The 20,649-nt window shown below is 47.6% G+C and overlaps 3 protein-coding genes across 4 annotated transcripts; 1 reads left to right on the top strand and 2 right to left on the bottom strand.

Moving 5' to 3' along the window:
- Positions 1 to 487: 487 nt before the first annotated feature.
- On the bottom strand, positions 488 to 2,206 carry LOC135826393 (eEF1A lysine and N-terminal methyltransferase-like; the record flags this gene model as incomplete). The annotated part of the gene is given in 2 exon segments (XM_065339001.1): positions 488 to 643; positions 1,286 to 2,206. Coding segments are annotated over 2 exon segments (929 nt in total), but the record flags the coding sequence as incomplete, so codon positions are not given.
- Positions 2,207 to 2,383: 177 nt separating this feature from the next.
- Positions 2,384 to 7,852, top strand: LOC135826394 (zinc finger protein 544-like). Of its 2 annotated transcripts, XM_065339004.1 has the most exons (3): positions 2,384 to 2,802; positions 4,628 to 4,714; positions 4,751 to 7,852. In XM_065339004.1, exons 2-3 carry the CDS (start codon positions 4,633 to 4,635, stop codon positions 6,931 to 6,933), a joined length of 2,265 nt encoding a protein of 754 aa, XP_065195076.1. In that variant the 5' UTR covers positions 2,384 to 2,802; positions 4,628 to 4,632; the 3' UTR covers positions 6,934 to 7,852. The 2 variants fall into 2 exon arrangements, with proteins under 2 accessions (XP_065195076.1, XP_065195074.1); XM_065339002.1 differs by having other exon boundaries at positions 2,385 to 2,802; positions 4,628 to 7,852.
- Positions 7,853 to 12,668: 4,816 nt separating this feature from the next.
- On the bottom strand, positions 12,669 to 14,448 carry LOC135826406 (tetraspanin-8-like). The gene has a single exon (XM_065339023.1). It carries the CDS (start codon positions 14,280 to 14,282, stop codon positions 13,554 to 13,556), a length of 729 nt encoding a protein of 242 aa, XP_065195095.1. The 5' UTR covers positions 14,283 to 14,448; the 3' UTR covers positions 12,669 to 13,553.
- Between the last annotated feature and the right edge of the window lie 6,201 nt (positions 14,449 to 20,649).

The following is a 20,649-nucleotide window of genomic DNA, read 5'->3' as shown; positions in this document are numbered from 1 at the left end:
TCAAAGGAAAAAACATATTACTACTACGAATTGATGGACCTATTGAAGATGGCAACAAAGAATTCCACCAGATTCCATTGAGGAGCATTGACTGCATCTTTCAGTTTATCAGCAAGGTAGATAAGAAAAATTTCCACGGACCTTTCAAAAAACGTTTTCAAATTTTGTCCAAAAGTAAAAATAAAACTATAGGAGGCTAGAGAAGGCTGTTCTCCAGAGATTCACCGAAAAACATTTTCACATTTCATATCCGCCTTGCCGACAAACTCAAAAATGCAGTCACATCCGTTTTCCACAAAATTATCTGGATAGGCGAGGGAACCGGATAATCGAACACACATACTGTATTGTATTCATGATATATGCTGTAAATCGGTAACCAACGGTTTTCTTCTGGATGGCGTGGGATCCGGATGAAAGAGGACCGGATAAACAAGGTCTGACTGTAGTGCTAACTATAATCACGGCAAGCAGTAGCAGTTCTTACCTGCCCTGGGGTACAATGAACACTGCAAACTGGCCGCTGGATGTACGCACACGCGCATTGTCCACCACGTGTAAGGTAAAGCGAGGCTCTTTCTTAGTCTCCTCTGAACCCGAACTTGCCCAGAGATCAAACTGAGTTTCCTCGCCAACGTGAATGCTGAATGGTAGCAAGGGAAGGAGAACCGAAGACACAAAAATCAAAGTCTATCAGGAGAGAAAGAGAAAGAGGGAGAGAGAGAGAGAGAGAGAGAGAGAGAGAGAGAGAGAGAGAGAGAGAGAGAGAGAAGAGAGAGAGAGAGAGAGAGAGAGAGAGAGAGAGAGAGTGAGAGTGAGAGTGAGAGAGAGAGGGAGAGAGAGGGAGAGAGAGGGAGAGAGAGAGAGAGAGAGAGAGAGAGAGAGAGAGAGAGAGAGAGAGAGAGAGAGAGAGAGAGAGAGAGAGAGAGAGAGAGGGGGGGAGAGCGAGAGAGAGAGAGAGAGAGAGAGAGAGAGAGAGAGAGAGAGAGAGAGAGAGAGAGAGAGAGAGAGAGAGAGAGAGAGAGGGAGAGAGAGGGGGGGGGGGGAGTGTGTGGGGGGGGGGGGGGGGGGGAGGGTGTATTTTGTGTGCTGAGCAATGCACGTAAGTGACATAACTAGACTTGATGCATAAACAGTGTCCGACTGACAAAACAGAGAGATCCCCAAGACGAGTCATGAATGCCCAGGCAGAAATAAGAATGGATAACGGGACAGATAGACGGATGGCAGATCCCTGGCGCTGGCATTCACAAGAATAACCTCTCATCGTTACTGGCAGACTTACCTCCTGAGACGCTGCCATAGTAGTGCGAAGTTCTGAGCGTCCTTGATGTTATCTCTAAACTCGTCAGTAGTGTTGACACGCTCCGGCTTATGCCCCTCTCCGTGCAAACACAATTCTAGCACCTGTGGCATGCTGGTGTTTATCTTCTTGGTGAATACAAACACAAAGACGGGAAGGGCGGATGCCGCGTCACGCTTAGACGCAGACTGCTTGTCGACCTTGTGCACACGCACAAACCAATTCTCCGGGAAGTAGCTGATCAGTTTCCTCAGGATGTGTCCTTGTGCTAGCGATACACAGATGTAACGACCGCCGGCTTTCAGTACGCGCGTGATCTCGTCGAAAATCGCCGTGACGTCACGGCTGATGTCTGCATTGTCCTCGGCCATGATAGCATCCAGAGTGGCCTTATCCAGTACACAATCAAAATGGCCGTCGTCGAACGTCAGCTCTCGCATGTCCATCTTCAGGAACTGCATGCCTGGTCGCCGCTGTGCGTTGCGCTCTGCCATCTGCCGCACAGCCACGTCTGAAATGTCAATGTTGACCAGTGACCTGTAGCCGACATCGTACAGATCCTCGCTGAGACGGGAGTTACCACAGCCCACGACCAGAGTGCGATGAGGCGCTTTGCAATATTTGTGCAGCACTCCGCACAGATCATTGTATTCGCCATACCACTCGAATGTGCCTTCTTTGCCACGTTTCTTGAAGAATCCATCCCAGTATTGAGCGTTTCGGAACTCCTCCACTGATCGCGGCAGAAGGTCCATCTTCTTTTTCTAGAGATCCCAGCAACGTACTTCACTCCGGAGCTAGAAGGAAATAGAAGAGCGCGTAGCAAGTTACGAATTGGTGATGTTGGCACTTGTTGCTCTGTCAAGTCTGTGAAATGAATATTTGGTCGTTTCTCATTTTCTGCTTTTGAGAATTTTTCCTACTTCCTCAAACACAGCGATATCGCGTATCGATGCATAGTACATACCTGCCGTAAAAAAAGATTTACGTCAACGATTACGTCGTTGCGCCACGTGCTCCAAAACTCTTGCAAAAGTCACCAAAACATCATGCATGCTTGTTTTGCGTATCAGCGAAGTGCCATGCATGCCTAGCTAGGCGAGTAGGCGCCTGTGCAGTGGCATACGTGGGTGGTGTTGTTGTCGTTATCTTCGTTGTTGTTGTTGTTGTTGTTGCTACTTCTGCTGTCGTTGTCGTTGTGGTTGTGACTGAGAGAACGTCCTGCTCCAGTGTGTTGTGAAAAGTTCCCGCAACAACGCTGCCCACCTTGCTGTATCTCATCCATATATATTTCGAGGAGCGGAACTTTAGAAGTCCCATAAGTCGACGGTCTTTGCATGGGCAGACAGCAGCCAACACTAACAGGACTGCCAGTCTAAAACAGAGGAAATGCGCGTGTACGTGTAGCTGTTGTGATTGGTGCACGGTGATCGTGTGGACGGCGGATGTGTGTTCGTGCCTGAGCCTGGACATCAGCTGCCTGAGCGGTGGAAAACCAGGTTAGTGGGAAACGCCAGAAATTTGAAAACAATTTAGACAAAGAACTGCTCGCCAAGACGACTATGACATTTATTTCTGTGACAGCGTTCACTGCACACTTGGAGAGCGCAGCTATTCCATGTGTGCAAACGAGCTAGATCTGCGAAGTCAAGAGTCGAGTGCTGTTGTCACTCGAGCTGCATGCATGCAGTCGTGCAAGCGTCAAACTCTAGTCACAAAATCTACCATCGGACTGTGTAGATCTAGTGCTACTGTAGTCTGTACTGCTGTTCTCACATTCAAACCTGACACCTGCTTTGAGTACAATGCCATGCATGTCTAGTGAAACCTGTCTAAGCCGACCGCTCAAGGGACCTTCAAAATGTGGCCGCTGTGTACAGGTGGTCTCCTTATCCAGGATCATTTGACTGAATTAATTGACAACACTTGCCTTGGTCCAGGTCGTAGTGGTCCCAGTTGGTCGCCGTATCTGGGTGGTCGCCTTGACAGGTTTGACTGTTCATGATTGTACTGTACAAGGATGAAATCCAAGAATGCATTATCAACACAGTGTACATGAAGGTGCTTTAGTGTTTGTGTGGGCATGCAGTCAAACCTCGTTAGGACGAACTTCAAGGGACCGAAACAAGTTTGTTTGTCTTGTCTGGAGTTCTTCTTTTCCAGATCTGGCAAAAAATTGATATGCATATCATTATGGATTGTAATTAAAATGTATTAAATTTTTATGTGAAGGTGCATGCTGTGGCAAATGTAAAGCATTTTTTCATAACGTAACATAACCCAGCAACAGGTAAGCAAAATGTGCAATGAATTCATGACAGCATTACATCCGCCTTGTAACGTGATTGTTTTGCCAGTACAAGAGGCCTCGACTATCGGAAAAAAACCTACAGCCAGCGTACCCACGGGGACCGAACGTTCGTACTAACTTACACGCTGATTTTGTTCAAATCACCCTTGAAATTAGTTCGTCTTCATGAAAGTTCGCCGTACAGAGTTCGTCGTAAACGAATAATTTTGACTTGATATGATGCCTGGCCAACCGTAGGATTGGCCCTATAGTAGTTCGTACTAAAGGAAAGTTCGCCTTATCAGTGTTCGTACTAACGAGGTTTGACTGTAAATACAAATACCTGCCATGTGTTGTATATGCACTACCGTATTTATGCATGTACTCTTATGGACTGCCCTGTCCATGTATGATGCTCCCCTGCTGTGTTCTATATATGTAACTCACATGTCTTATAAGTTATATATGCATTCTTGTTGTACCCTGCACGCACTACGCTCCTTATGCGTGCCTTGCACACATCCGTGTCTTACCAAACTAGGACTCTATGCGTATGCATCTGGACACTCTCGGGATCCCCGTCTCTGTACTGCCTTCTTTTGTACCAACGCTTATCCTTGTAGTTTCATTAGTTTGCTTTGTCTTTTGCCCTTCTTCATGCAAGATAACAGAACAACATAAGACCGTGTTCACTACAAACCTATTCCTGATCCAGGTCTTGTGCAGTTGAACCCCGCCTAGCGGAGACCCATGTAAGGCAGACACCCGTCTTCAAATCGGACACTTTCCCGTCCGGCTAGGCTGTACGTGTATAATATTAATAGTGTGAGTGTGTAGATCAAGTATGGAGAAGTCAGGATCTCTGATCGATATTATGCCGTTGTTCAGCGTCAATGATCTATTTTGTGTGTGCGTGCATATGTGTGCGTGTGTGTACATGTGTGTGTGTTTGTGTGTGTGTGTGTGTGTGTTTGTGTGTGTGTGCGTGTGTGCGTGTGTGTGTATGTGCATGTTTTCCACTATTGACATGACAGTGACCATGTCAGCAGTGACGGTGACAACGATAGCAGCACCGCCGATGCCAGCGACATCTCCACTCTTAGCTACAGCCCCACTCTTAGGTACATCTCCACTGTTAGCTACATCTCCACTGTTAGCTACATCTCCACTGTTAGCTACATTTGTTGCAAGGGATAGTGCACGACCACAACCACCGTCGTTGTCATCATCAGCGGAAGCAGTCGCTGAAGTAGCATTGCCCCCACTAACGTACATCGGACAAGCTCAAAGCCCAGCATGTGAGAGCCAACAGCAGCCGTCGGAAGTGCTGTTCTCCGCTGCACCGTCGTCCACACCAACGCTATCTGCCTTCTCCGCTTGCGGTGCCACGTCCACGTCTGGTGCAGAGTGTGTACGGCTGGTGCTGGATGAGTCAACTCCGGATACGTTGACCGGCCGTCAACCCTGTTCTAGTGCTGTGCAGCCCAGTGTGGAAGACAATGATCGTAATATTGCCGCGACATTAGCATCGCCCAATCCCAGTTCAGCTCCCATGGCAACTAAAGACCCGACAGGTATGTCTGCTGATGCGCAAGCTTGCACAGGCGCAAGCCCCGATCATCCTGCCCTGATCATCATCGAGAGCGACGAGCAGAATGAGCAGCAGCAGCAGATGTGCACTGTGATGCCGCAGGCCAGTGGCATGCATTTGCACCGGCTTTCTCCAGCACCACCAGCATGTCACGCCAGCTCCGTTTTGCTGGCTGAGCACAGCTCTGTGTCAGCTTGTACCACCGTGCTGGTGCCAACAACAGCTGCTGAGGCCAAGTCGAACGAATGGCACCTAGAGTCACCACTACCAGCAGCAGCAGGAGCAGCAGCAGCTGGTTCCCAAGCAGCGGGATCGCTGTTAAACTGCGAGCCATGTCATCGTCTGTTCTTCAGCGTCGCCTCGTATGAGAAACACATGGAGACGCACTCCGGCGATCGGCCGTATAAGTGTGATCAGTGTGATAAGGCGTTCAACAGCCGAGCCAATCGCTCCCGGCATCGCCGCACTCACAGCAATATACGACCGCACGTCTGCCCAACGTGCGGCAAAACGTTCTCGGACCCTGCCAACATGCGGAGACACCTGCGCATCCACGACCCCAACTTCTCGATCAAGTGCGAGCTGTGCGACCGCCAGTTCAACGACCGCATCAACATGCTGCGTCACATGCGCACGCACAGCGGCGAGAAGCCGTTCAAGTGCGACTTCTGCGATCGTCGGTTCAGCGACAGTCACAATATGGTGGCTCACCGGCGTCTTCACACCGGAGATAAGCCGTTTGAGTGCAAAGTGTGCGGCAAGGCGTTCACCGGACGCAGCAATCTGGCTCGTCACAAGATAGTTCATGCCGGTAAGGATTCGCAGAACCACCGAGGCAGTGCCACCGCAGCAGCACCCATGGTTGCCGCTATTGGTAATGCGATCGCGAACGCACCCGCACACGTCGGACAAGAAGCATGGGAGTGTGTTGATTGCGGCGAAGCTTTTCTGACGCCAACACTCCTACAAATGCACATGGAAATGCAACATCCCCGGCCGGAGCTAGCTGGAGCCATAGCGCCTACGCAGCAAGCCAGCTCGCATCAATGGGATAGCTTGGAAAGGGCTGCTGGCGGTGGTGCTGTGTCGCAGAGCAGCAAGGCACTGACGTGCGCGTTCTGCCACCTGGTGTGCAGCTCTGTGCTGCATCTATCGGACCATCTGCGCACGCATGCCACCACCAGCGCCAACAGCACCAGTATGACCACCAGTATCACCACCAACACCAGCAGCACTGCCAGCACCAGCAGCAGTGGCGTTGTCGTTCTAGTGTCAGAGCCCGTCGCGCCGTGCCCTGCGCCCAGCGACTTCGCTCCTCTGCGCCAGCACGAACTACAGGTACGGCGACGGGAGCAGCAGCAGGCAAGACTGAGGCCACAGCCTGCCTTTCCTCTCACACAGCCACAGCAGCTGCTGCAGCGGCAGCGACCACACACCGACATTCTCGTTTCTCAACAGCAACAGCAGCAGCAGCATGCTTTCTCATCGGTGCGTCCGCGACCTGACCAGGAGAACAACCATCGGTACGTTGATCCTGCTGGCCGCCAGAATGCACTAGAGTTGCGTGGCAGTAGCAGCAGCAGCGGTGTGATCAGCACACATAGTCCGGGACTAACACACAGCCCAGGACTAGCACACAGCCCCGAAGCAGACGTCCATGTAACACTGGGCAGTGCCTTCGTCGGCCACGACCAATTCGCCTCGATGCCGCAGGTGAACTTCATCAAAGACGAAGATGGCCAGCTGTGACTGGAAACTTGTGAAGATGTACAGTGCACTGGCTGTAGCAGCCCAGTATAAAATAAATTAATTAATTATCGTGTCCGTTTCCGGCCCGAAGGGAACTCACAACGGCGGTTACCACCCGGCAAACCCTAGCCCAGTATACTGTTATGCTTTTTTTCTCCTTTTTTAATTATACACACGGTGACCTTTTTTTTACAGACAAACAGAGGGAATAGTTTTTTTAAAAAACAACACAAAATTAATGAAAAATAGATAATGCTTCATCTTCCACTCTCCTCTCCCCATTTCCCCATTTTTCTTGCGATATTTATGTGGGAGACTTCCGTGATAAGCATCCATTTGCTTTTGGAGAATCCTTTTAAATAAATACAATACAAATACAATACAATAAATAAATACAAATATTACACAGCAATGAATCAAACAAGTCTTTTTCCGCTGTTACTCTATCTGTCTAGATAAATAAATAAATGGACGACGTGAAAAAAATGAAAAGTACACTTCTATGCTATTACGGACGTCATTGAGTTTGTTCTGGTACGCGTGCATGCTCAGTACTAGTATTGAGTGTGTGTAGCCACAGACACACACGAGCACACACGCACACGAGCACACACACACACACACACACACACACACACACACACACACACACACACACCGCTGTATCCTGGACTTCTGCTTTTTTTTTTTACTTCAGTAATGTTGCGGCTACGTGTGCTTATATCAGACCACCCATCCCCACCTGCCATAATTTATACTTTGCGAGCTTCTTTTTTTATTTTTGTCATGGCTCACAAACCCAGAGTGATTCCTGCGGCGACGCCATGCGCCAGTGTGGAATACTTAGGAGTACGTATATTTTTGTTTGTGTGTCTGTGTGTGTATTTGTGAGAAGAATTTTTTTCCAATGGAAAAATGAGTCTTGCAAGCTGTTGAATGGTGTAATCCCAGCACAAGTTGCTATGTTTAAACACAGCTATTCGCTATCATCGCTTCCGAGATGGGCATGTCTGAGAGAGTATTTGTGACAACAGGCTCGGATGCTTGAAGGTGTAAAGTTATACCTGCCACCTTTGTTGGTTACAGGGTTCAAGGCATACTTTCTTTGAAGTACATGTACATGTACAGTGGAGATTGGATATACAGTAACGACAAATCGAGTTAAAAGTCGTTTAGCATGTCCTTTCTGTATAGATCGGGTATAACGACCTCAAAAATGACGATGAGTTCCTACACATGTGCCTAACATGGACAGTTTGCATCGCTGGTGCACTGATGATGCGTGATGAACCCTGGAGGATATCCCAGACACAGTACACACTTGCACGCATGATGTCGCGAATGGCACCACCATTCGCGAATCTTTCTTGTACTCGTATACCAGTACTTTTGAGTCGTTTATGTCTCTCTCACTCCCATATACTTCAAAGTAGGATCTGTGCCTTTTATGGATCCACGTCCTGTATGATCTGCGCCCTATATGGATCTGTGCCCGTTATGACTAGGTTCCATATCGGATCTATGCACGCTTGTACGTATGCTTGTTTTGGCTAAGTCTAAGTCTAAAATATAGATAAACCCCACATGCGAGCCGCGTTTCCATAAATATATGGCCATAACTATTCAGTGTGTACTATGAGCTTGTTTATGGTGTCTCTTGCTTGCGCGACGTCTCTTGCATGCGCAATCATGGAAGCTAGTTTACGTTACCTTCAGCATGCAGACTTCCATGCGCATATGCACGCTGCTTTGCACACTTCAAGTGCAGAAATGTTTCTTCGCCCCTTTTTTAAAAGTTGACCTGATGTACGAGGTGGTTTGGCTTTTTTAACATGGTTGTAAAATGACGTTTTTTCAGTCACTTCTAGACAAGCTACGTCCAAATGAATTGTTGCAAGTGAAAGTGCTATCCTTCATGCCCATTGTGTCCAAAAATGGGAATGATCCCACTTTGGAAAGTGTCTTGAATCATGTCCTACTTTCACAGTATTCTCAGGATTCAAATAATTGGTGTGTCATTTTTTTAACAAATTTGTAAAATGGCATCACAAACTGGGATATTCGATCATCAATGTTCTGAAGTTGATAGATATCACTTCATGGATTGCTAGTGGATGAAAATTAATCTGTCAACAGAGGAGTGAACTGCATTGTATGCTGCGAAAGCCGTGTTTTTGTATTTGTAACTGGTGGCTGTGTTATACGGTGGAATTGGATAGATAGCATAGCATAGACCAATTGGCTATGGGCCACTGAAGTCCACCAGCACTGAGAATAACCGGTTGTCTCTATTATTATCATTTTCTGTCTCTCTTTCTCTCTCTCTCTCTCTCTCTCTCTCTCTCTCTCTCTCTCTCTCTCTCTCTCTCTCTCTCTCTCTCTCTCTCTCTCTCTCTCTCTCTCTCTCTCTCTCTCTCTCTCTCTCTCTCTCTCTCTCTCTCTCTCTCTCTCTCTCTCTCTCTCTCTCTCTCTCTCTCTCTCTCTCTCTCTCTCTCTCTCTCTCTCTCTCTCTCTCTCTCTCTCTCTCTCTCTCTCTCTCTCTCTCTCTCTCTCTCTCTCTCTCTCTCTCTCTCTCTCTCTCTCTCTCTCTCTCTCTCTCTCTCTCTCTCTCTCTCTCTCTCTCTCTCTCTCTCTCTCTCTCTCTCTCTCTCTCTCACTCACTCACTCTTCCTCTCCTGGGAAGCTCCTCGTGCTCATTCAGCTCCCTTTCTCTGTCCATTTCCCCTTCCTGATGCGCAGACCAACTGTTGAACCGGAGACCACTAGGTCGGGGGAGGTTGACCTACCTCATCGGCACGCATGCCACGCTCCTCTGTGTTGTCAATGTTCGCTTGTCCACTTTTGTCTACCTCCCCTTTTATGTTGCTGGCCAGTGCTTTGTAGTAAAATAAATAAATTAAAAAAATAGCATCGCAGCGATGTTTTCGTTCTCACAGAGTGCATTCCGTGACCTACTGTTCTTCATTACTGTCTCTAGTGATGGCAAGACGGCCTGACGTCGTCCAAAGGCCCTGCGGAAGCAATTCACTGCCCTCCTCGTCCATTCAGGGGCTCATTTTACACATTTTCAGTGCTGCCAAACCGTCCGATTTTTCGGACAGTGTCCGATTTTTGAAGGCTCTTCCGAAAACCGGTCCGAAAAGGGAAACGTCCGAAAAGCAGCCAGAATGTTGGAGATCCGCATTACTTTCCTATGTGCAGAAGTCCTGTACTTTCACTTTTCAGCGCAACTGAAGGCACACATCACTGTACATTTGCTTCTAAAAAGGCTAGCGCTTGGCTGTGGTCAGTGTGGAAGTGCAAAGTAACATGTCTGGATCAGGCTGGATGGCATGTACACTGACAGTCTGTACAGAGTCAGTGTGCGACCACACTCATCATTACAAAATTCATGACAACTCTGGGGTTACCATGGCAACGAAGCGAATTTTCATGGTGTTTTAGGCGATATTTTGAATTCTCTGTGAAAATTGCCAAGGAGAAAAATTCGCACCATGTGGCCAGCCTTGGCGGTGAAGGGTGTCCGATTTTGGGCGAAAATTGTTTGGCAGCACTGCATTTTACCAGGACTCTTGATTTTACACAAAATGGCAAAGCACCCACCACTAGTTATACCAACGTGGCAGGGAGAATTAAATTATATGCACCAAATGTTCTGGTCAATGTTGATCTACGATGAATTGGCTCCCATTTGCCACCACCCATGTTTCGATACAACCATCCGGAGCAGAGAAAGAGCCAGAAGAAAAGAGCCAAATCACCTCGTACACTGCATCTATTCGCACAGCAGAAAAACAACCAACAGAAAATCACGGAATCATAGCAAACAAAACAAGATCATCCGATAATAAAAGTGTGGAATATAAATGCTAGACACGGCTACTCCGCAAGAGTCTCAGCCACCTGGTCACGCAACTGACAGTCGTTGACTGCCAGCACAACAGGACTGGCAGCATCCACACGACTGCGGTAGGGAGAAGCACGGTGACCACGGAGGCTCATGTTGCATGATCTAACCATAGCAAAGGAGACAAGGGAGCGGATCCAGGACATGACGGAGGAGTAGGGTTCATGCCGCTTCTCGGAGACCATATGGCCAAGACGCTTCAGGAAAGCGTGGGCTACCTTGCCGCACCTACCAGATGCACTGAATACCAGTGGGAGAAAGGAAGCATGCTCCACCTCCCTGACGCGTTCTTCGTAGGCCTTTCTCTTCTGCTGTTCGTGCTTGGCATAGGTGGACGCGGGAGTTGAGGAAGTGTTCGAGCGCGCATGAGGGTTAAACACCCGAACATCACAGAACGTGCGCTCAAAACGACTTCCCCAGACACCGGATGCCGCCACATCAAGACGAGCGCCATCTTCCAAGATGGCAGAGCGATACCGAAGCCTTTCACCCATTTTACGACTCCCTGCTTTCACCCCTCCAAGGGCTGCAGAGGAGGTTCTATCTTCACATCCGTTGCCACTTCACGCAGTAGGTCGGCTGTCAGGTCGCGGATCGTGTTATGGCGGAGAGCCGCGTATCCACCAGTTGGGCACGGTAGAGCATGGCTGTTGTTAAACGCCTTTCTACACACACAAGTGGATGGCAGGCGGGGAGGGATCCAGCCGAACCCCAGACAGAGTGCGTCTCGTCTTTGTGGAGGACAAACCCGAACTGCTTCAGGGGCCGGCAAGTGAGCCAGTTGGACGCTCCTTTCTCGGCCGCCATCCCCAGGGTTCGCTTGGTGGGCGCATCACAAGTGGCCAGGAGCTGACTGGCTCGGTCTCGAGCTGCTCTCCTGGTTGCTGCTGCTGCAGTTAGCTTGGCAGCATGGATGGTGGTGGGCACTTCGTCCATGTTGGTGTCTTGGTCCAGTATCCGGCTCACGAGGATGTTGGTGACAGCGACAGACATATTGTATTGGTCCGTCAAAGACGGGTGCAAATGGCTGTCGCGCGTCATGTGGCTGCAAGTCACATGACTCCGTACCCATCAAGCAGGAACTTGGCAGAGTGCCTGCACACTAAGTCTTTGATACGAGCTCCGTTCGCTTGTTGAGGGAGGTGCTGCGATCGGATATGCTGATGTGATATTTCTCTGTGATACATAGGACTTGCAGCCACATGACGCGTGACAGCCATTTGCACCCGTCTGCAGCCCTTCTATGGGTGTGGTATCTTGCATATAGCCTCGCTTCACGTCACGTCATCGTGGTCATTTCTTTTCTTTTCATGTTCCTCGCCTATTCTAAGCACCTATAGCCATCACAGCGCGTGGAAATTTCCATCTTGCACTTGTTTTGTTGGTGCATTGAAGAGCAAGTATCTCCCCTCCTCCAACTTATTTTAAGCGCTTACCAAAGTGTGTGGCATCTTGCACCTGCATGATTGTGATTGCAGGCAAGCCACATTATCATTATCATCCTTTCACACAGCCTTGCTTGCCTTCCTGCCATATCATGTTTCTTTTCTCACTCACGGACCATGTGAGTTTCGCACATTTTCCATGCAGGACATTTTGCACCCACCAGACCTCAAACCTTCACAGATTCCTTCCTATGCTGCTGTATAAATACCATACTAGCTGTGCATCACTGTAATCAGTTGTCTGAAGATTGCTATATGGCATGAACGACAATCAAGAATCGTGGTTTTTCTGTGACTCGTCAGTTTGATATTATAACGTCTCGGCTACACATGACACGATCTGAAACTAGCCATCACCCACTAACAGACTCCCATGCACATCGTCCGTTTTAGTAGTTTCCTTATTCACAAACTACGTTGTGGACGGAAACACGAGAAAATGGGAAACGAGGATAATGATAATCGTTGGCAAAAAATGCACAAAGGTAAATAGAAATGAAGATATAAGTTCAATTATGTGTTGGCAGCCGGCACCATAAAATACAGGTTAAATTTTTCTGGAAATTCAAGCAAGCAAACATGCACACACATACACCACACAAAAGCATTATGGAATAGCAAATCCGTGCGAGAAAGAAACCAGTCGTGTTTGAGCGGCAGAGAACAACCCGCGAGCTCCTCTGGCCACTACTAGCAACTAACGCCCAGGGGAGCGGCTTGAATAAAGAACACGATGCAATGCGACAGAGACTACAGCAATGGCGTAAAATTATCAAACTTTGTACATGCCATGGCTTACTCTCCTACGCTAACAAAAAAAAAGAGAGTCAAAAGACAGCGCTATAACTGAAGTATAAACGATACAGGCCAGGATAGATCTAGCATTCAACAGGAAACTGTTAGCCAGCCTTTCAAATCACACTGTACATCATACTAACGTGTAACTACTGATTGACTTGCTCAGACTGTACTATTGTGTGGAAGGAAGCTGACCTACTGGATATGCACTCAGCCAACACAACACACTGCCAGCAAAACACCAGGCAATCTGTATCAATGGATACACAAGAGTCTTGCGTGTATAATTGCCCACACGCAGCAAAAATGTACACGATACAAGCAACTCATGACGGCACACAGACACCAAACGCCAAACCTTTCCTAGAAGTTCAAAATCAAGCCCCTTCATCAGCTAAAGCTGCAGCCGCAACGTGCTTAGCGAGCCCTGACCTGGCCGTAAGGCGTTCCTAGCGAGCGGAGATGGCTCGTTATACGACGGTGTAGCTGTCGCCCTTGCCGATCTCTCGGATGAGCAGGATGGCGAAGACGATGGCCAGGAGCTGAACGACGGCTATACCCACAACCGCACCGGCCCATTCCTTCCAGTGGTCGGTGAACGCATCGAAGACTTTCTCTTTGCAACCCTGCTGGTACAAGGTCTTGCTCGTGTCCTTGTCCGCGTAGCACGATGCCGGGGTCGTGCCGCCACGATTTCCGTAATCCGTAGGCCCGTGGATAGCGCAGCACTTGAACGTGTGCTGGACATTGTCCCAGCTGGTGATGATCTTGCTGCCGTTCACGAGCATCTTCTGGTCATCTACGTACTCATTCAGTGTCTTGTTTAGGTTCATGTTGATCTTATCGTCGAGCTTTCCACGATAGTGGTAGCCAAGACCGCCGGCGGCCACTTCCAGAATGAAGATCAGAGCAACCAAGATGGTGAAGAAAATCAGGCAGCCGCGGTGCTCTTTGCCAGCGCCGATGCAGCCGGATCCGCCCAGCAGGGCGATGAACACGCCGACGGCGATGCACAGCGAGCCGAAGCTCTCCCACTGCGACGTGCCAGCGTCAATGATGACCAGCGCCGAATTGTAGTCGCTCTGCTTGATTCGCGCGTAGATGCCGAAGCCGAGCACCACAATGCCCAGGATGAAGAACAAGAAGTTGAAAAACACCATCAGGTACTTCAGTACCGTTCCACAATTTTGGACTCCCATCTTGGCTGGGGCGTTGAGCGATGCAACAGACCTAGCTCCTCACTAACTATTTTCGCTGGGCTAGAAAGAAAATCCTCACAAGGAAATCAACAGGAGGGAAGAAATGCGCTATTGCAAAGAAAGACACGGAATCACAACTGAGCGAGCTATCATGGCGGCAAGAGTTTTTGTGCTTGTCCGCGGGTTGAGCTAGAAGTAGAACGTATGGACAGCTCTGCGCGCTAGTGTGATCAAGATGTTGCGCAGTGCCAGTGCAGAATGGTGCCGCCGCCGCTCCGGCACCAGGTAGTTCGGGAGCATTCGAGGCGCTGTACTGTGCGCACATGGCATGGCACATGTCAACAATGCCAATGGCCAATGCTGAAACAGTGTCAGTGAAAGGCGAGTGCGCGTTCGACATGCATGTGCAGGCATCTGACATTAGCTCATCACACGCGCAGGCTGTGCAGTGATTGGCGGAGCGTGACGGCTAGCGAGCGATATTGATCGGTCACGCGCTGCAGGATCTCGGCATGTCGATATGACGCATTGTCACACCCATCAGGGCCATCACAGAGAGTATTTTACTAATACTACTCCCTGCCGTAGGCACCGGCGGATTATGCTCGAAAAGGTGGCAGATTCTGCTCGAAAAGCAGTGAAATTGGCTGCAATATCAGGCCAGGGTACCATCCATATCCATGATATCTACATGTGTGAGCGGACAAGGTAGAAATGGAACGTTAGCTGCATGACATCATTTTGAGATACAGGCGTTTGAAGTTTGGCAAACTGTGGCATATTTTTTACCTGGGTTAGAGGGCTCTATTTGCATCACGCGCTTGTGCCTCGCTCAGCACAGGGCTTCAAGGTCCAGCACTGAAAATTTGAAGTGAATCCGTTATGGCTGAAGGAAGATATGGCAGCTAGTTGTGCGACGGGTGGCGTATTGACGGGTGAATTTGGAGGTGACGGCGATCAGCTGATAGCCTACTGTCAGGTGCTGAGAGCTTCTCTGATTCTGAGAGCGTTTCTGAGTCAGGTAGTAGTCGAGAGCGTCTTCCACTACGCCGAAAACGACGTGCCGATCAGCGTTTTGTTTGCTGCTGGCTTCAGCGCGGTACAAAAATACATAGGGAACAAATGAGATGGATCTTTCGGATGCAGGCGAACGTGGTGACAGCAGTGATGATGATAACACCAATGAAGGGGAACGTTCCTGTGGATGCTGAGTTGTACTGAATGTATACGCCGAACCGACTTCAGAGCTCTGAAGCACACAGCGCAGGAGCTGAAGAAACAATAGCGTCGTGCACCACAGGGGAACGTATGCAGGGACTTAATAGCCCAGAACGACTAGCTAGCTGTTGCCCAATGCATTGGATGCAAGTGGCAGACCTGCATCGTGCACTGTCTGGAAATGAGTGTTTTAAGAATTGAGATACACAGAATGGTCAAGGCTGGTGAACATGAGCTGAGTGGAAAGAAGTCAAATTGGGCCTCGGATTGCGGACTGATGTGTAACGTTACGTTAAGTACAGTTTCTCAAGTCTGTGGACTCGTCCTGCTTCGCCAATGGGCACCGTATTGGTGGTGCGTCTCCGGAATATTATTTCGATGCTGTGTGTTCAAGAGCTGTCTGTCTCCTGCCACAATGTTACAAACTATATTACCAAGGTGCGCCGCTCAGTCGTCGGGAGCCTCAATGCATCAGAGCAGAGTCCGAGGTCGCCAACAGTATACGATGAGAGCGTGCACACATGGCTGAAGCAAGAACGCACTGGAATAACCATTTGTCCGCCAAATTCTTCTATTTTTGACATGTGTGTAGTGGTATTTGATGTGTGGATTGAGTACCAGCTTCAACAGTCCTATTATTTTGCCTTGCCTCACGAGTTACTCTGGAGCTGATTTTTCGGCTCCGGCTGTTTCTAGTTATGTGGTTTTGTTGCTTGGTTCCACCTCAAACGAGTCCATGTGTGTGATCAGCTCATTTTTCACACTGATATACACTTGTGGAGAAATACAGGCCAAGATAATGGGTTTTTTTTCAGTGTTTTGGTTGTACTGAAGGGTGGACTGTTTAAATCATCCCGAAACAGACGTTAAAATACTGACCGGCATCTAGAAAATGGTGAATGTAAGGCACTTCCCACCATAGTATCAGCCTGAAACTTTGGGATCTGAAAAACAGATAGTTGTAGGTGACCTTCATGCAAAAAAACAGTTTTTGCCAGACTGCAGTTAACGTTCCATTTCTACCTTGTCCGCTCACATGTACATGTACATGTACATGTGACGATGTATGTTACTTAGTTTTCTCAGACTCCGAGGGCGTCCCAGGCTAGCTGCATGACTGAAGCCACATAGTCGACAGTCCTAAATCAAGATTCAGAATGTAGATGTACATGATTGTACATTAAAATTTTATGATGATGGGGGGGGGGGGCTAGTGGTGCAGACCATACAGTTATATACATTGTACATGTACGTCATGTGCACTATCATTTGAATCAGAGTAATGAATGAGGTACAGTATACTAGTAGCTGATAATATCACTGATCCACAGAACAAAATTACTGACGTCCTCACACTTTGAGGACGTCATTTATTCTGCCAGCCAAAGCCGTCGTAGATGAATACATCATTATTATTATAGTACAGTACGACTATTGGTTGCCCTTCACTGAATCTGATTTTGTGTGTCAAGCAGGCGGTGAAGACTTTATTGTCTGTGGACTACATGACTGACAGTGTCTGTCCTGGACCTGTGACATGCTTACAGTTGGCTTTCATAATAATGAAAGACAAACTATGCCCATTATTGAATCTTTAAAAAAATGCGTGTGGCTATGACTGTTTCGATTGTGTCCCTGTGTCATTGTCACTGGCAATGAGGTCTTTTCAGCCACTTCATCGTCTAGCCTAGGCCAAAATATCAAGAGTCCATAACCAAGATATTAACTTGGTTTTGAGGGAAAGAGACAAACGGGAAAAGTCTGAAGAAAAAATTGACTGTCACCACCAGGAGTCCATAACCAAGATAACTCTTGTTTGTACCAGGGACTCGGCGGGAGGGTCTCGGAGGGAGGAATGGAATGCTAGAGGATCATGATGAGAGGAATGATGTCAGAATGCTTGTATGCATGATGGAGTCATGCAACTACATTTTACATGTAGTCACAGTACACCACACGTGTACCTCCGGCTCCCGTTCTTTGAGGTTGCAAGAGTAAATGTGGGGAAACACTGGCTGCGTATTGAGCAGGGAGCGCGCGGTGCTTTCTTGCAGGTTTGCCGAGTGGAAGGTTCGATGGACTTCTCGTGTGCTCTGGATGGCAGTCGTGAGTTAGTCAAGTGAGAATTCAAGTCAGCAGGAATAGCGCAAGCTCCCATGTAGGGAGCAACAGACAATTCCGCAAGTATCGCCGAAGTCGAACCAACCTCTTCTTCAAGAGTAAATATGGCAGAAGAATAAGGAGATGGAGAAGATACCTATTAACAGGACTTCTTTCAGAATGAAAACGAGAAGACCTGCGCAAGGGGCCCAATATACAGTGAAACCTGTCTAAGCTGACCGCTCATTTAGAAAAGCGATCCTGTCAGCTTTTCTATTATTGTGTTCACATGGCAGAAAAAACGACACCGCTATGCTACGTAAGTTTCTACGTAAGGTGCTCGGTACTTCACTTAGGCTACGTAAGTTTCTACGTAAGGTGCTCGGTATTAGATCTACCAACGGGTGGTAGCCGCGTGCTGTGCACGTGCACGGCAGACATTGTGTTGCATGCAGTGCAGTCCGTTTTCGGATGTGCATGCGCGAGGAACTTCCTTCTTTGGAACTGCTTCCTGCATCAGCTGTTTCGGATATTTCTTGTCCTGGCTTATTTCGCTTCGGCTCTGCTGAGACCTCTTTTCACGGAATATTACTCAATGACAGGTGAGTTGACCAGTTCCCTTTGATTCATTTGCTTGTGTTGACTCTTTCATTTACGAAAAGTGTGCTGATTTTAGGTGGAATACAATAAATAATGGAAAAGCTGACAGGATATCTTTTCTAAATAAAGCTTTTCTGCTGTCGAGGCCTCCTTTTACGGAATACTCAATGACAGGTGATCTCTGAGTTGACCAGTTTCCTTCGATTCATTTGCTTATGCTCACCCTTTCATTTACGGAAATGTGTGCTGATTTTATTCGGATTTAGATCCATTCGTATCTCTTTGCCCTTGCCAACAGTGTGCGAAGAACGCGAGTTCACCTTCTTGACGGTAAGGCTTACATTGTATGTTGCTGCTGAGGCTTAGATGTGTTGTCGAAATACTCATGTTCATTGTACATTGGTACGTTACAAGTAAGGCACTGGTCATGATTGCTTCCGGCATTCCGTGCCCCGATCATAGGGTAGAATCTGAATTTTGCAGTGGCATAGCATCGTTGGCAGTTCCCAATCTGTAGGGGAAGGTTCAAGGACGCATTGGCCGAGTACTAGTATGCAAAATAAATTCGCATATCAGGGAAAATCTCCATTATGGAGAGGTTCATGCATTCAGTGACTTGTTTGCTTCATACGAAACAAGCCAATGGGTGCAGTCTCGTCTCGTGAAAATCTCGGACCATTGGATTTGTTTACTCGAGCCTGGGCTGTTTGATTTGTGACTAGCGCCGAGATTGCACTGCCCCAAATAAAGTTGCGTGCCGGTAGAGCAAGAATTACGATCTGCAATCTGTTTGTTGTACCTGCAAGAATGTGCTGTACATGTATCGTATTTTCTCTGTTGTTGTTTCAGTTGCCGTCATGTTGCTAAAGAAAGGTTCAGTGACTCATTTGTTTCATAAAAGACGAGTCAATGGTTTGGTCTGGCTTAGAATCTTTCGCTGTAGAAGAAATCTATTCGTGTCTCTATTGGAGAAATAATTGTATTCACTCGTTATAAAATAGGGTTAAGACAAACTCACAGAGCAAATGCCATCGGTCCCTTGATGTTCGTCCTAAAGAGGTTTGACTGGATATCATTCATACTCCCCCAAAGTCGTGTAACATGTTATTAGGGAGGTTTAGTCCCACGTAATCCGTGGGTACTTTACGTGTGTGTACCACGTGATACTCAGTGACCCACGTACAGACGTTTTCTGATTCACGACATAAAGTGTATGGAAGCTCACCCACGTTCCGCCAAAACGTGGGTGAAAATCAGAATGGAGCGCATTGTGCGAGCTGTGAGGGTGCTCAGCTGAAGAAGTTTCCGAAGCACGAAATCAAAATATTGGATGAGCTTCTTAGGCCCGGGTAGCTTCGTCTTTGACAGGTTTGGGCCTTTCGCTTCATGCTTTTGTTTGTTCCGTGTGACTAAACTCAACATTGCAACGTGGGTGCCCTTCATCCACTTTACGTGGATCACCCACGTACGCGTTTCCGCTACGTGGGAACTAAACCTCCCTATTATTATGGAGTGCCTTGTTTATCTCTCAGTACCTCCAACCATATATCCTTGCCCCTTAAATCCTCAGGATCAGTGTAGTTGTTGGAATGAGGTGTCGGACTCAGCAATGTATTTGTTTACATTTTAATACATGTTTATTGTTCCTACTTTGCTGTGTTGTTTTAGACAATCGTGGACTTGTAACACTGAACTGCTTCCAAAAGTTTTATCGACATCAACAGGATTATGATTTCAGTACAATAATTATGATGCCAGATGACCTTATCACGACAACCCATGACTACAATTATAAACACAGAATCAACAAAAACATCTGCGGCACGCACTTGGTTACAATTCTCATGTAAATGTGATTTAGGGTGTGGACATCTGAATTTTCTGAAAGACAAGACAATTTTATGACAGAGTCATGAAATTCTGCAACATCCACAGAATGACCTGCGTATAAAAAAAGGTATCACCGCCACTGCACTACCCATAATAGAAGAACCTGAATACAGTGTACATGTACGCAAGACTAGTTCCATTTTCTGCAAGAAAAGGCTTGCACATCAATGCGTATAAATACGGTATTGAATTTGATAATGATACACGTACATGTACATAGGGGCTCCCGTAAGAAGACCATAGGTCTGTGGGAAACACCCTAGTAAAATAAAATAATAATAATAACATGTAGAGGCGCTACATGTTGGCCATCATTAATTTTAGGGCATTCCATTGGTGACACAATTATAGGTTCTGATCGGTGGAATATGCAGCCTTCCACTGTTCGCGCTTATCGCCCATTTGTTCGTTCATGCTTAACCTTTCTAGGGGCTCCCGTAAGAAGACCATAGGTCTGTGGGAAACGCCCTAGTAAAATAAATAAAATAATAATAATAATATCTGTAAAATAGAAAAGGACATATGGATACGAGTTTAGAGTAACTCTCCATCACTGTAA

The sequence above is a fragment of the Sycon ciliatum genome, chromosome 10 (genome assembly GCF_964019385.1).
Source record: "Sycon ciliatum chromosome 10, ocSycCili1.1, whole genome shotgun sequence".
Classification (NCBI taxonomy): Eukaryota; Metazoa; Porifera; class Calcarea; order Leucosolenida; family Sycettidae; genus Sycon; species Sycon ciliatum.
This window is presented reverse-complemented; position numbering and strand designations above follow the sequence as displayed.